This window comes from the organism of the source record quoted next, unplaced genomic scaffold (assembly GCF_019419815.1).
Source record: "Pyrus x bretschneideri cultivar Hongxiangsu unplaced genomic scaffold, Pyrus_bretschneideri_v1 Contig7, whole genome shotgun sequence".
Taxonomy (NCBI): Eukaryota; Viridiplantae; Streptophyta; class Magnoliopsida; order Rosales; family Rosaceae; genus Pyrus; species Pyrus x bretschneideri.
In genome coordinates, this window is record NW_025999809.1 from 3,751,011 (window position 1) to 3,768,188 (window position 17,178).

At 36.5% G+C, this 17,178-nt stretch overlaps 2 protein-coding genes and 1 non-coding gene across 3 annotated transcripts; 2 read left to right on the top strand and 1 right to left on the bottom strand.

Annotated features, from left to right (window-relative positions):
- The first annotated feature begins 5,390 nt into the window (after positions 1–5,390).
- On the top strand, positions 5,391–5,498 carry LOC125472630. The gene has a single exon (XR_007254548.1). It is a non-coding gene; the product is annotated as a small nucleolar RNA R71 (small nucleolar RNA).
- Positions 5,499–12,356: 6,858 nt separating this feature from the next.
- Positions 12,357–13,276, top strand: LOC103927113. Its single transcript, XM_009336009.1, has 2 exons — positions 12,357–12,831; positions 12,939–13,276. The coding sequence occupies exons 1-2, from the start codon at positions 12,357–12,359 to the stop codon at positions 13,274–13,276; spliced, it is 813 nt and encodes a 270-aa protein (XP_009334284.1).
- A 1,580-nt stretch (positions 13,277–14,856) lies between these two features.
- LOC103961361 lies at positions 14,857–16,538 on the bottom strand. Its single transcript, XM_009373903.3, has 2 exons — positions 16,298–16,538; positions 14,857–15,553 (listed from the first exon to the last, which is right to left on the bottom strand). The coding sequence occupies exons 1-2, from the start codon at positions 16,339–16,341 to the stop codon at positions 15,217–15,219; spliced, it is 381 nt and encodes a 126-aa protein (XP_009372178.2). The 5' UTR covers positions 16,342–16,538; the 3' UTR covers positions 14,857–15,216.
- Between the last annotated feature and the right edge of the window lie 640 nt (positions 16,539–17,178).

A 17,178-nucleotide genomic window follows, 5' to 3' on the forward strand; every position in this document is an offset into this window, starting at 1 on the left:
GTAGACTCGAACCGTGTTGAGGACAAAGAAAAACTACCCCCAAACTTAAATAATGACATCCTTAAATGTTAAAGAAAGATAGCCCAAAGAGTAATGGTTGATATACGGACTATTTCTACTGGAACTCATACGCTGGAGTGTTCTGTTGCAGGAAAATACCCCAGATTGGCAAAGGAAGCTGGATGACAAAACTATTGGCATACATTGAAGAATGGCCGCTTAGCAAAATAGAGAGGTATAACATTCTGTCTCTGCAATGTGAATCACATATGTGGTTGTTGTTGAGGATCTTGTTTGCTGTCTGCAAAAACCCAAGCATGAAAATCAGAGATAGAATGTAGAAAATACTGGCGATAAACGAAAATAAAACAAATAAAAGAATTTTTATTTTTTATTTTTTTTTGTTTATTTTGATTTTATTTGTTTTATTTTGTTTATTTTTATGTTTTTATTTTTATTTTATTTTTAATAATGACAACCTGACAATTAAAATGTAGCTAGAAATAGAAAGTAATAAAAATGAAAGAAGGTAAAGAAAAAGTTAGAGAATTGGGTTGCCTCCCAATAAGCGCTTTATTTAATGTCTTTAGCTAGACGGAACAGAAGCCCAGTGATTAAGTTGCTAGATCCTTCAGAGTCATTGACACACAGACACTGTCAAAGGGTGACTCCAAGTATGGTTTCAGCCTATGACCATTTACCTTGAATGTGTTACCATTAAGCTCGTTTGTAATATCAACAGCCCCATGAGGATAAACCTTAGTAACTGAGTAAGGCCCATTCCAACAAGATTTTAATTTCTCTGGAAATAACTTTAATCAGGAACTGAATAACAACACTCTCTGCCCTGGTTGGAAATCTTTTCTGAGAATTTTTTTGTCATGGAAGGCTTTTGTTTTGTCTTTGTATATACGTGCATTGTCATAAGCATCATTACGAATTTCCTCAAGCTCATTGAGCTGCAACTTACGTTTTTCCCCTGCTGAATCGTAAGCAAAATGCAACTCCTTAATAGCCCAAAATGCCTTATGTTCTAGCTTCATAGGTAAATGACAAGCCTTGCCATACATAAGCCGAAACGGGGACATCCCAATTGGAGTTTTAAAAGCTGTTCTGTAGGCCCATAGTGCATCATTTAATTTCAAACTCCAGTCTTTGGGAGTGGAGCCAACTGTTTTCTCCAAAATATGCTTTATTTCCATGTTTGAAACTTCAACCTGCCCTGATGTTTGTGGACGATAAGGAGTGGCAACACGATGAGTTATCCCATATTTTGCAAGCAACCTAGCAAACTGTTTATTAATAAAATGTGTTCCCCCATCACTAAGTATAACTTGTGGGATCCCAAATCGTGGAAAAATAACCCCTTGGAGGAATTTTAGAACCACTGATCCTTGATTGGTTGGTGTTGAAATTGCCTCGACCCACTTAGAAACATACTCAACAGCCACTAAAATATATTGATTGCCATATGATGATGGGAATGGTCCCATTAAATCAATGCCCCAAACATCAAATAATTCAACAACCAAAATACCATGTTGTGGCATTTCATTCTTCTTGAACTGATTGCCCACTCGTTGACACTTATCACAAGCCTTGCACCATTTGTTTGCATCCTTGAAAATGGTTGGCCAAAACAAACCACTTTGCAATATTTTTTCAGCTGTCCGCTTGGGCCCAAAATGCCCACCACATGCATAGTGATGGGCGAATTTCAATACACTTTACTGCTCATTTTCAGGAATACACCACCTTATAATCTGATCTGGACAATATTTGTATAAATAAGGCTCATCCCAAAAATAATGTTTAACATCTGCTGAAAACTTCTTTTTCTGTTGAAAAGAAAAATCAGGAAGTAACACTCCTTTTGCCAAATAATTCACCAAATCCACAAACCATGGAGTATTGTTGTGAACAGCGTAAAATTGTTCATCAGGGAAGCTTTCACTCAGTGGAAGTGAATCTTCTTCAGCAGTAGTTGGAAGAATTAATCTGGATAAATAGTCAGCCACCACATTTTCACTACCCTTTTTATCTTTAATCTCCAAATCAAATTCTTGAAGCAAAAGAACCCAACGAATTAATCTTGGCTTGGCATCTTTCTTAGACAACAAATATTTAAGGGCAGCATGATCAGTATAAATAATCACCTTAGCTCCAACCAAATAAGACTGAAACTTCTCTAAAGCAAACACAACTGCCAACAATTCCTTCTCTGTGGTTGCATAGTTGAGCTGTGCATCATTAAGAGTACGGCTGGCATAATAGATGACATGGGGAAACTTGCCTTTACGCTACCCTAAAACTGCACCAATGGCATAATCCGAAGCATCACACATCAACTCAAATGGTAAGCTCCAATCTGGGGCTGCAATAACAGGGGCTGAAGTTAGGAGTGTCTTCAACTTGTTGAAAGCCTCTAAACACTCCGCATCAAAATTAAAAATTACATCCTTAGCCAATAAATTACACAAAGGACGACTAATCTTGGAGAAATCCTTGATGAATCGTCGATAAAAACCTGCATGCCCAAGAAAGGATCTCACACTCTTAACTATAGTGGGAGGGGGTAGTTTGGCAATAACGTCAATCTTGGCCTTATCAACTTCTATTCCCTTGCTGGAAACTAAGTGGCCGAGAACAATACCTTGCTTAACCATAAAGTGGCATTTTTCCCAATTTAATACCAAATTTGTCTCCTCACACCGTTGTAGGACCAAAGACAAATTCTGCAAGCATTGATCGAACGAATCCCCAAATACTGAAAAATCATCCATAAATACTTCCACAATCTGCTCAACTAAACTAGAGAAAATACTCATCATACAACATTGAAAAGTAGCTGGTGCATTACATAACCTAAACGGCATCTGTCTGTAAGCAAAAGTTCCAAAAGGGCAAGTAAATGTTGTTTTCTCCTAATCCTCTGGTGTAATTGGAATCTAATTGTAACCGGAATAACCATTTAAGAAACAATAAAATGCCCGACCAGCCAACCTCTCCAACATTTGATCAATAAAAGGCAAAGGAAAGTGATCTTTTTTGGTAGCTGAATTAGGCTTCCTATAATTAACACACATGTGCTAGCCAGTAGTTAAACGTGTAGGAATCAGCTCATTGTTATCATTCTTGACTACTGTAATTCCAGTACACTTAGGCACAACCTGTGTAGGACTCACCCATTGACTGTCAAAAATTGGGTAAATCATACCGGCGTCAAGAAGTTTCATTACTTCAGTTCAAACCACTTCCTTTGTGATTGGATTAAGGCGCCTTTGTGCATCAACTGTGGGTTTTATGCCTTCTTCCATCAGAATTCTGTGCATACAAATAGCTGGGCTGATTCCCTTGATATCTACAATAGTCCACCCTAATATCCTGATATTTACACAACACTCTAAGCAATTTCTCCTCTTCAGAATGTGTCAAGTTAGCGGCAATAATAACAGGAAGTGTCTGGGTAACCCCTAAATACACATATTTCGAGTGTTTAGGCAAAGGTTTCAGCTCCAATTTTGGCGGCTGTAATTTGGACGGTTTTAATGGCTGTTTTAGCTCCTCCAAACTTTCATAAACATGTCTCCATTTAGGCAAAAATTTAGGCACGCTGTCTAGAGCTTGGACAAATTCTAGGATGTCTTCATCATGTGTTTCTACATCAAAAATCCCATATAGAACCTGTAGTAATGGATCTTTTATTGACCGAGTCATATAATTTGCATGAACACACCCATCCAAAACATCAACACACAGACAATCAAGCTTTTCTGATGGCTGTTTAGCTGCATCAAATAAATTAAAAACCACTGATTGATCTTGGACCCTTAGTGTTAAAGTTCCCGCTTCCACATCAATTAATGTTCTTGCTGTTGCCATAAACTGTCTGCCCAAAATAATTGGAGTTTGTAAATCTTCATCCATGTCCAAAACAACGAAATTCGCTGGCAAATAAAGATTGTCAACTTTGATGATCAAATCTTCAATGATGCCCCTTGGATATGCAATTGACCGGTCAGCTAATTGTAGAATCACTGATATAGGATTTAGCTCTCCTTGACCCAACCGCTGAAAAACAGAATAGGGCATTAAATTAATACTTGCACCTAAATCAATTAAAGCACGTTTAAAATCAGAATTTCCAATAGTGCAAGAAATAGTGAAACTCCCTGGATCTTTCTTTTTCGGGGGCAGTTTGTGCAGTAAAACTACACTGCATTGTTCAGTGAGAATCACTTTTTCATAGTCCACAAGCTTTCTCTTGCGTGTGCATACATCCTTCAAAATTTTGGCATAAGATGGAATCTTCTGAATAGCATCCAACAATGGTAGATTAATCTGAACATTGGCTAATGTTTGCATGAAATCTCTTAATTGCTGATCTTTGAGTTGTGGTTGTAACCTTTCGGGATAGGGAAGAGGAGGATCATAAACACACTCCGATTTCTGTACAGGGGCAGGTTCTGGGCTGTTCACAATCTGTCCAGAAAGGGTTTCAGAAGTTGTTTCTGCAGTTGCAAAAACTGGGTTGTGAATTTCGACAACTTTGTCCTTGTCGTCAATTTTTTCTTTATCACAATTGTCGTAACTTTTTCCACTGCACAAAGCTCTCACTGCATTGCAATCTGCTGTACCCCTTGGATTAGGCATTGTTTGACTAGGAAACTTCCCTTTTTCCTTTTCTGTAATATTACCCGCTAGCTGCCCAAATTGCCTCTCCAAATTAGTTATGGAAGCTTGCATATTCTGCATGTTTTGATTCATTGTCTGTTGTATCTTTTGTAAGTTCTGGTTGCTTTGCTCAATACTGATGCGAGTGACATCTACTAACTTGTCAATTGCAATTTCCCAAGAAGCTTTTGCTGGTGCAGCAAGTTGCTGGACTGGTGGTGGAAATAGAGGTTTAACTTGCTGCTCACTACCCCATTTTAAATTTGGGTGATCTTGCCAACCTGGATTATAAAAATTTGAATAAACATCATTTCTTTGCCTTGGATAATTGTTGAATGCATTAACCTGTTCTGCAACAAAATCTGGATATGCATCTCTTTGTGGACAACTCATAAAATCATGTGTGGGTTGGCTACAAATTGCACAACATACTGTTGCAGGTTGCTAGACAACCACTTGCTGAACTGGTGCTGAAATTTTCTGCAATATCATGTCAAATTTTGCATCAAAATTCTCTATTTTTCTCTCAATCTTTTCAATTTGAGCAGATACATGAGGAGACCCAATTGATATTTCAAAAATGCTCCTATTTTGTGTTTGATCCCCTGCCCATTGTTGAGATTCAGATGCCATGTTGTCAAACAATTGATAGGCTTCATATGCATTTTTAGTTGAATATGAACCTCAAAAAATATCCCCATCCATGTGTCTCCATCAATGCCTGTGTGTGGACATTTTCTGAACAGCTCCTTAAAATGCTCCCATGCCTCGTAAAACTCTTCATTAGGCTTTTGGGCAAAAGATAAAATTTGAGTCCTCATATCAAGAGTTTGTTAGGCTGGATAATATTTGTTAAGAAATTTGTCACTCATTTGTGCCCAAGAAGTGATACTGGCAGATGGTAGTGTAAGCATCCATGTTCTTGCCTTATCTTTCAATGAATAAGCAAACAAACGAAGTTTGATTGACTCTGCAGTAAACCCCCTTACTATAAGATTCTTGCACCCCATGAAAAACTCTGTGATATGCATATTTGGATCCTCATGAGCTAATCCATGAAAAGTAGGCAAAATCTCCAACATGTCATGTCTTATCTCGAACGCGTCACCTTCCTCTTCTGGATAAACAATGCAACTAGGTAATTCATTAGCAGGGGCTGCTAATGTATCTCTCAATGGACGCCCAGCAGTTGGTATGGCAAAAGCCATGGTATCTTTGCTATTCAAAACCCCAGAAACAGATTTTTCAGAAAATTGTCCTCCAATGAGGGTTCCCACGCCAAAATCTGCTCCATGTGCCTTTCTCGTAATATGTGTTCCGGTTCTGGATTGAATTTTAACTGCTGCTGATTCTGGGATATGGTGCAAACCATATACAAAATCTACCCAAATTGTGTGATCTATAGAAAGAAAAACGAAAATTAAATTAAATTTTTTTTGTTTTTTTATTTTTATTTTTTCATTAACAGCAATAATTAACAAAGAATTATGATTAACAGAAATTGTTTATAAACAATCCCCGACAACGGCACCAATTTCTTGATAGGGATTTTACCACCTGCCAAAGTAGGGATAAAATCACATAAAATACTTGCAAGAGAACAAGGTTGTTGTAGTATAAACAGCTCAAGTAAGGTCGTTTTCCGCTGGGATTATTTAAAACAATTTATGAAAAACCCTAATCCTAATTAATTATCTGAAATTCAAAATTGGAAAATGTTGATTTTGAATTTAAAAGTATTAAAAACGAATTTTAATAAAAGTAATTTAAAGAAAGCAACTAATGACCAATTAAAAAGGAAACAAATCAAAGAGAAAAGATTTTTAGAAACAACTTTGAAAAAGCACCAGGGTTCCGCTGTTACCTTAACGATCCTACGTAGTTCTTCTAATTCCTTATTAATTACACATGCATATTTTGAAAGTTAGGTTTTCCTAAAGTATGCCCTACTTGGAAACCCCAATATAGAACGTATATCTAACATGCAACCCATTTGTGACGTCCAGATCGAATGTGAACATGCAAGACTCATTAAGTTTTGTGAAAACCTTTTGAAAAAACCATATAACTCCTAAGACGTGTCGTCCATCCTAAGTAGTTACACATGTTAACCACAAGAAACCTTAGTCAATTTTAGGGACAGCCCTCCGCCAAAACTGCATCAAATTACTTTTCTAAATATCCTAATGGTCGCGAATCACTAAAACAAATAGATAGTTTAACGCACAGTGATTAACAACCCAAAACTTGCATGCATAAATTCATAAGAAAATTAAAAATAGACTACATACTCTTGCTAAGGATCATGGCCTCACCCTAGCAAAAGGGATTAGTTACGCATATTCATAAATAAAATCAACATAATTGTATTAAAATAGAAAAAGGATGAAAACACCTGAAGTGTAAGTCTTGAAATCTCTAAAACTTTAGCCAAACTATTCTCTCCAAAGTTGCAAACGCCCAAAAAAAAAAAACCCTAACTAGGTTTGCCAAAAGGCTTATTTATACAACTCTCATTAAAATCCTCCTAGTCAAAGGTCTTAGAATCAAACTAGGAAACCTAAAAACTTGAAATAAAATAGGAAATATAATCCTAAATTAACTTGGTAAATTCGCCTAGAAATCTGCACAGCCACGTTTTGGACCCAAATCAACTCCAAAACTGGCCCAAAGTAGCTGGATTTAAAGTTTAAACTATTCTAAACACTTCTACAGAAGGCCCTAAACCCATATGAGGTCATCTTGGGCTCCAAAAATGCAAGTCAAACCCAGAAACATCACTTTCTAGAAACGCGCACTGCTTCTTTATTTAATCGCCAGAAAATAACCACTCGGTAGAAAAATCCCAAACTTTGATACAAATAAGACAAGAGACACATGAATGTCCTCCAATTTGAATCACTCAAAATTCGTCCGTTTGGTCATGTTTGCTCTAGAGGAAGTCAGATGTCCTATATTGAAAATATAAAGCAAAGTATCAAAATTCTACCAAAATAATTACCAAATTAATACTAAGAATAGGGTAAAATATATAATATAATATTGACTCATCACCCTCTTTATTGCTCCCATATGCTTCTTTGATGGTACATGCATGAATCTAGCAAGTAGGCTAGCTGCAAACATAATGTCTGGTCTTGTTGTAGTTAAGTACAACAGACTCCCAACCAATTGCCTATATACATTCTCATCTGTTTTCTTACATTCATCCTCTTTCTTAAGCTTGTCACTCACCACCAATAGAGTGCTAACAAGTTTGCAGTCCTTTAATCCAAATTTCTACAGCAAACTAACTGCATATTTTCTTTAATTAATGAAGATCCCAGATTCAGATTGTAATATTCTCATGCCAAGAAAATGATATAACAGACCCAAATTTATCATTTCATATATGTTCATCATGTCAAACTTGAACTCTTCTAACAACTCAGTGCTACTACATACGTAGATAATGTCATCTACATAGATAGAGACAATGATGCTTTCACTTTCTCCCATTGACTTTATATATAAGGTTGCCTCACTTGGACTTCTGGTGAATCCACAATTGTGCAAATGAGTATCAATTCCTTCATACCATGCGCTTGAGGCTTGCTTTAACCCATACAAGGCATTCTTCAGTTTATAGACTTTGTCTTCTGCACCCTGCACTATAAATCCCTCAAGTCGATCAATGTAAACTTCCTCTTGCAACACTCTATTAAGAAAAATTGATTTCACATCAAATTGAAATAGCTTCCACTTCTTTTGAGCTGCTAAGGCAATGAGAGTCATAATGGTATCCAATCTTGTAACATGAGCAAATGTTTCATTGAAATCAATATCAGGCTTCTGTGTATAACCCTTGGCAACAAGTCTTGCCTTGTGCTTCTGAATTGTCCCATCCAGATTCAATTTGGTCTTGTATATCCACTTCACTACAACAATAGGTTTGCCTAATTGTTTATCAACCAATTCCCAGGTCTTGTTTTTCTCTATTATCTCAATTTCAGAATTCATTGCTTTCTTCCAAGCTACATTAATGGCAGCATTAATGAAATTCTCTGGTTCAATTATGATTACTTTGCATCTAGCATAAATTTCACTCAGTGATCTTTCTTTAACTGGTGTAGCTTTAGCAGTATTAGAGACACCACTCTCAGTTTGAGAATTAGTGAATTCATGTGATACATACTTGCTCCATTCTAGCTTAATGTTCTAATCAATCTCAGGTAGATTGAGATGATAACTGATCACAATTTTCTGGATTCCAACACCAAGTACCCTTCTCATCAAATACAATACTCATTGACAGAAAAATCTTCTTGGTACTTAAGTTGTAGATCTTGTATCCTTTCTCCATATTCCTATATCCAACAAAGATACATTTCATAGAGGATTCCTCAAGTTTCTGTCTTAATTGTCTAAGTATGTGACCATAACAGATACACCCAAACCCCTTTAAATGTTGAATACCTAGCTTCCTGCCACTGAAAGCTTCAAATGAAGTTTTGTGTTCCACAGCCTTGGTTGGACACCTATTAAGTAAATACACAGCTGTGTTAACAGCTTCTCTCCAGAACTCATAGGGTAAATGCTTGTCATAAAGCATACTTTTAGCCATTTCAACAATGGTTCTGTTCTTCCTCTCAACAACATCATTTTGTTATGGGGAATAAGCCACTGTCAACTATTTCTTAAGCCCTAAATCTTCACATGATTGAGTAAACTCATGAGTGTTGTACTCTCCACCTCTGTCACTTCTTAACTTTAGAATTTTGTAGCCATTCTGCAATTTAACCATGGCTTTGAATTTCTTGAACACTTTGAACACTTCTGATTTATGATTCAGAAGATATACCTAACACATTATGGTTGCATCATCAATGAAAGTAAAGAAGTGTATGTTTCCTCCAAATATTGTGACCTGCGTTGGTCCACAAATATATGAATGAATTAATTCCAGAGGCTTGATTGCTCTCCAATTCAGATCTTTACTAAAAACATATATGTGTTGCTTTCCTGCAATGCACCATTCACAGACACTAGATGACTTCTTGAGTTTTGGTAGACCCAACACCATTTTCTTTTGTGCCATTCCCAAGCATCACCCTCAGACTTCATTGTTCAAAAAATTTGGTTAACTGCTGGGAGGTGGAGCCCCGCCCCGATTTTGGGCAAAGCGTTCGGAAAAATCGGCTGGAAGCTAGACGGCTAGACAGTTTTTATTTTTTTATTTTTTTTATAATTCTAATTTAAAGTTTAAATAAACTAACTTAAAGGTTCTTGTGTCTAATCCCCTGTTAACCTAATTAAAACATTAGAAGTTTCTTTAGTTCTGCATCTATCTTGTGTCGTCAGCCATCTCGAATCCTTTGCTAGGCATCATCTCTTGACTTCTTTACTGGGCAAATCATCTCGCCTCTCCAGATTTCCATAGTCCACCTCTTGCAGTTGCAGTTTAGCATTTCCCATATTTTATTCGAAACTCTAATTGATGCCAATTGCAATGATTTGCTACTCTACATTGATAAATTGATATATAATATTGAGTCTCTACAAGGAATCGAGATGCCCAAATGAATTTGGGAGATTGGTTTTTCGTATTTTTTATGCAAGATTATGTAATCTGGGAGATTGGTTTTTCATATTTTTTGGTAGTGCAACAAGTCTTCTATATTTTTTTCATTACACTATGAGTCCATGTGATTGAATTATGGGGTTGAATGAAGCATATATGTTAGTATACCACCAGCAATAAGGCTAATTGTTATGAAAAAGAATTTACAAAAACTGAGATAGGAATGTGTAGAAACGAAACAAATCTTGTTACCAATGTATTTCACATAATAGGGTTGAACCGTTGAAGCATTCAGTTGGGATTTAGAAATAATGACCCTATTGATTTCAATGCTAATATATTCTCTATGTCTGAATGGTTATGTATAAGTGTATGGAACTAAATTTACTTAATCTAAAGTAAAGTTTGTGGGGTTCTGAGTTTTACAGAAAAGGGGGTTAATCTACCAGTTTGGGACCTTTATGCTTAACTATGAATGACCTATATACAACAGAAGAGGAAATAATGGTATCTGTTGGATTAGATTTACTAGTCTTAGGTGCAGACTTGCAGTTTCTTTCGACTTGCATAACATACAAGCTCATGAATTGATATGCAATAATGCAAATGGTATGATTTTTATAGGTAGTGCTCAAGTAGGTACTAAATAGAAGTATCTCATAAATCATATCTATGCATTTGAAATTTTGTTAATGGAATGTTTGAACTATTGAATTTGAAGTATTTGTGTAGTTGATGAACTAATGAAGTATCTGTACATTTGTCGTTTGATAATCTTGTTCAGTTGTTTGTAACTTTGTAGTGAATTTGATAATAGAATTTTATTTTTAGATGGCGGGCACTGTATTATCTGGAGCATCTAATCCAATGTCATCCACCCAATCAAATAATCCATTAAAGCATGCTTCAGATGATGTGGGATGGGAATATGAGGTGTTGGCGGATCCTTCAAACTCGGATAAGGTGTAATGTAAATTGTGTAAAAGAATACTCAGTGGTGGCATTTATAGAATGAAACAACACATAGCCCATGTCAAGGGCAATGTAGCTGGATGCACAAAGTCTTCAAATGAAGATAAAGCAAAATGTAAAGCCACATTAGAAAAAGCAAAAAAGAAGAAGAAAGAAAGAAACAAGCACTATGAGGAAGTGAGGGAAGAGGTTCAACTTCCACATATTGAAGAAGATGAAGATATTGAAGTTGTTGGGTCAAGGGAAATGTCGCAAACTCTTGGGCCTATTGATAGGTTTGCATCCTCCATCAATCCTGGTTCTTCAAAATCAAATGATGGACGCAAGAGTAAGTGACAACAAAATCTCCATGATACAATTTGGAAGGATAGAACACATAAGGTTGATCAATAGTTGGCTCGATGGGTCTATGAAGCTAGTATTCCTTCTCATGCCATTGATACCAACCTCCAAGTCAATATGATTTGAGATACCAACCTCCAAGTCAATATGATTTGAGATAGCCTTTATTTAAAGAAAATGTGAAGAGGGTAAAACAGTCTCTTAAGAAGCATGAAGAAGAATGGGCTTTGAATGGTTGCTCAATTATGACCGATGCTTGGAGCAACAAAAAAAATAAGAAGTATAATGAATTTGTGTGTGAATTGCAAAGAAGGCACAATATTTCTTTCTTCCAAGGAATGCTCTAGTGAAGCACACTGGGGAATAAATCTTTGAATATGTTGACAAGTGTATCAAAGAAGTTGGTCCACAAAATATTGTTCAAGTGGTAACCGACAATGCTGACAATATGGCGGTAACAACCAAGATGATGGAAAAGAGGCCACATATGTTATGGACATCTTGTGCCACTCACACGTTGAACTTTATGCTTTAGGAATTGGTAACATACCTAGGTTCAAGGGAGTGATTGAAAAGTCAAGATTTTACTATCTTCATTTATGCTCATCATAAAACATTAGCATTGATGAGAAAGTATACAAAGAAAAGAGACATAGTGAGGCCCGGAGTCACAAGATTTGCAATTTCTTTCCTAACTTTGTAAAGCTTGGTTGATAAGAAAAAAGACTTGAGGATTATGGTTGCTAGTGATAAATGAGAACAATGCAAACATTTCAAGAGTACAAAGGGGAAAGCAGCATATGTTACAATGGTGAGTACACATTTTTGGAATGGGGTCTCACTTTGCTTGAGATTGTTTGAACCGTTGTTTAAGGTTGTTCAACTTGTGGATGGGGATAAAAAGCCATCAATGGGGTTTTTGTACGGGGAGCTACAAAAAGCGAGGAATGAGATAAAAAAGGCATTGAAAAATAATGAGACCCATTATAGACCAATCATACAAATTATTAATGGAAAAGCTCATGATCGGCTTGATGGTCCATCACATTTGACGGCTTACTTCTTGAATCCTTATTACTTCTTCAAAGATCAAAGCATTCAACATGATTTATTTGTCATTGACGCCATGTTTACTTGTGTTGAGAAGTTCTTCCCCGATGACTTTAAAGTCCAAAACCGAGTTATTAATATAAAGATGTCGAATACAAGAAAAAAAAAGGGTGGATTTGGAAGACATTTGGTGGAGATTGGATGCGTTGAGAATGATGACAACTATGATCCGGGTATGATTCTAATTGAGTAATTCTAATTGTTTTTCTTTACTAGTCTATTTCTAATTGCTTTTTCTTTACTGGTCTAATTCAAATTGTGTACTTTGCACTTTTTTTAGCTTCATGGTGGTCTACTTATGGTAATGGTGTGCCTAATTTTCAAAGAATTGTTATCAAAATTCTCTCATTGACTACAAGTTCATCCGGGTGTGAAAGAAATTGGAGCACTTTTGAGGGGATACATACAAAGAAAAGGAATAGAATAGATACTACAAGGTTGAATAATTTGGTCTATGTCCAATTCAATGCGAGGATCATGAACAAGAAGAAAAGAGAGAAAAAGAAGAAAGTGGATATACTACTTGCTAGTGAAGTTAGTATGACGCAAGGATGGATTGTGGAGGGTGTTGATGCAGAAATTGAGCTTGGTTCGGGAATGGATGGAGAGCAATTATAGGTGGATAGTTCCCTAGAGCCTAGGAGGAGTTCTAGAAATGTTGAAGAGAGCTTCATGAAGAAGATTTTGTATCGGATGAGGACATGGAAGAAGAGATGATGATGAAGAAATTGAGTTTGAGTCTGACACGAAGAGGGTCTTGGAAGGATATGGAGAAGAAAAAATTGAGGCCTAGCTTTAAAACTTTGCAAGTATCTTATATCCTTATCCCTTCCATTTTGCATTTTATGTGTGCTTAAACTTTAAATTGTGAACTTGTTAAATACATGTATTATCCAAGAACACTCATTTTGATTATATGCTTAATGTGCTTTTAATTTGTGAGTTTGTTGGATACTTGTTGGATACATGTATTATCCAAGAACTCTCATTTTGATTATATGCTTAATGACAATGATTATATGCTCAATGACAATGTGCTTTTAAATTGGAAGCTTGTTGGATGCTTATTCCACACAGGTATTATCTAAGAACATTCATTTTGATTGTAAGCTTGATGGATACTTGTTGCCTTGTTGGATAGATGTGTTTTCCAAAAACACTCAGATTTATTACATGGTTAATGTGTTTTCAAATTGTAAGCTTGTTGGATACATGTACTTTATGTAATCTCTACTTAATTACACGATATACAATAAATTTACCTAAATCTGCCTAGGCCCTTGCCTAGGCGCTACGCCTTTGCCCGCCACCCAACTAGCACCTAGCGCTTTTTAGAACCTTTCCCTCATTACTTACTTTAGTGCAGAACCTTCCCCTTGAATCTGCATTCACCATAGTGCATATTCCCACAGATTTTACATGCCTCTTTTGTGTTCGCCTTATTAAACCAGGGTTCGGCAGCATATTGAGGCCTATCATTAGCCTTAAAATCACCCTTCTTTATCACTCACTTCCTCATCTTCAGTATGCCTTTTCAACCTCTGCTCAAATCTTTTCAGAGTTGCAACAACCTCATTTGGATCAATCTCATCCAATTTCTTAGTTCCCTCAATGACAGAAACAATATTATCATATGTAGGAGTTAGACTAATTAACATTTTCTCAACTAATCTCTTGTTTGGCAAGGTTTCACCAAACATCTTCATCTTATTCACAAGACTAGATAATCTAGCTAGATAATCAGAGAGATATTCATTATTTCTCATCCTAGCATATTCAAAATTACAACGAATACCTTGTAATTTCACAGCCATGACCTGAGCATCACCCTTGAATTCTTACTTAAGAACATCCCAAGCATCCTTTGCAGTCTCTTGATTTGCGATTTTGGGAAATATCTCATCAGTCATAGCTCTTTGTATCAATCCAAACGCCTTTGCATCTCTAGAAATGAGATCCTGATCAATAAGAATTTGCTTCTTATCCGTCTCCTTCCATTTCTTTGATAATGTGAAGCCATCTTCAACAAAGCTCCACAGATTGTGAGACTTGAATATTGTTTTCATTCTGAGTTCTTCGTTGAAAACCCAGATGAACACTTACAAATTCACTCCCAGATTCAAATCCAACCCGGCTCTGAGGCCATGTTAGTGTTTGAGCTACTTTTGAGCTAAATTTCTCTATGTATTTGTAATCAATTCAACAAGTAATTGAAATGTATTCAAAGATTGAATATCAAAGATGAACTTTTGGGGAAGAAAGAGTATGTTTCTCCTCGAATCTACATTGGATTCAATCCATGAAACTCGGCTACAAACCAACTAAATAGCCGTTGCCAACCCACCAAAGCATCGTGACTATGATTACATGCAACTCACATGGATTCACTTAACATATAACAAACTGGACACGTGTCAAGTTATACACCATTAAGATGATACAATCTTGACCGTTTGTTACACATATACAAACTTAGCTAAGAACAACACTTAGATATTTTCGAGCTTTTTCTTCTTTCATATTGCAGCAACCTTGAATGCTTGATCCAGCTGCCATGCTTATGCTCCAACAAAAGAAAGGTTTCCATGGCAAGTTGTTGCAGAGGCAGCCCTGCCAAATCTTGATAGCCTTGCGTGTTTTTCAACCACATCATGATGACCATTCTTAGCATTCAAGTTTGACTTGTTTGTATTTTGTGCTACCAAGCTTGTTCGATGGAGGTGGCACCTAAACGAGCCCTCGTGTTTTGTTGGAGCGCATATGCAAGTATTCTTGGAACTACTGGCATTTTTAGTTGGTTTGCTTTCGGTCGTATTCTTCCTTCCAATGTTCTTTTGTATAGCCTTGGCTAATTCATCTTCTCGACGAGGTAGAGTACCCTTCACTTTATCAAGCCTGGTAATAGTAAACCATACACATAGGGGGGATTGGGAGTATCCATTACAAGGACAAGAAGCATATACGTTACTGTTAGACTGTTGCACAACTTTGTAGTATTAATCAACATATAGTAGAAGCAAAGAAACCCGAATATGAAGCTTTTTCATCGGGAAAAAAACAATGTGTCCCAAGTTGATGCATGCATTCTCAAAGTAAGGATGCTTGGGATACAAACATTATCGAACAAATTAACTAAAAAGATAGAAACAAAGCAATACAAGTGGTTGAAAGGGCTTGATCAATAGACAAACTGCATTAGCAAAACAGGTTAATTGAAAATTACAATTGGGATCCTAAAGAGGAAATAATCCAATCTCTGATGAAATCATGAACCATCTAAAAGTTCTTGTTTTACCAAATTAGTGCTATAACCTGATTCAAGCTTATATACACCAGTCTCTCAATTCTTGAAAGTTTTTGCCTAAACCCATAACAATCAGTCAGACTGAAAACACCTCAGCACCTTATATTTCTTCGAATTCAGTAAGTCCAGAAGGCCAGAAGTTAATATAGTAGCTAAGGGAATCCTTACAAATTGGGTAATAACACCCAACTTGAAAATTTATTTATGGCTTCCAATTTTACAAAGTTGCAACTTCGAAAAAGTGACACAAGATATGGCAGTTGAATTGAGATAGATGAGAATTCCCATCAAAATATATTACAGAACAAAAAATAATAATAATAATAATAACATACCAAAGAGGGATGGCTTTGGGCTCCTTATTCTCATCACCCGGCATTGTTATTGCATCAATAGAACTGGATGTCGAAAGATCAAGATTGTTCTTGAAACCCCAAGAAAGAATAATTCAAGGACAGATCTTAAGAAAAAGGCTCAAAAGTAAAAGATTTGAAGAATGTGGGCACACAAACTCTGAAATAATATGGCTATGGCTTGGACTTCTCATAAAGAAGGGATGTCTGGATTGTATTTAGATGATTTGGATTGGTTTTCTAAAGAGAGAGAGAGAGAGAGAGAGAGAGTGAGAGAGTGAGTGATGAAATCAGGCCAATCAAGAAGCAACACGTTCATGCATGCAATGCACAGAGACGTAACACTTGTTTGCGTTACAAAGACTCGTACTTGGCATATAGTGAAAGATCAGAGTGGCATCAGTACTGGCATGGTCCAATAACAACTCTAGTATAATTAGTGCTCTCTCAGGGTCTCGGCTCTTATCCTCTCCTAGTCTCGGCTCTTATCATCTCCGAGTTTGGCTGCGTGAAGAGTGTCAGCAATTTCACTATGTCTTGGCTCAAATTTTACTTTTCAAAAATTTAAGAAGACAATATCGAATGGTATTCAAACAATTCAGAAGACACTGAAAAATTAATGTACGTAACTACATAGCTACAATGTAACAAAGTAAGGAGAGGGTCACTTTCTATCGACCCAACAGCAAAGGGAAACTTTCCTTTCCTTTCTCTCTACTGAGAGCCTTCTTACCGTCTCGTGTGAGTGTTTGCAATTTCGTCATTTTTCGTTGTTGCCGATCCTAGCTCCGGCTGGGGTCGGTGGCAGTTTGTTCTCTGTTCGTTCTGTTTTTCCTTCGTGATTTTCTGCTGCGTTTTCCCTT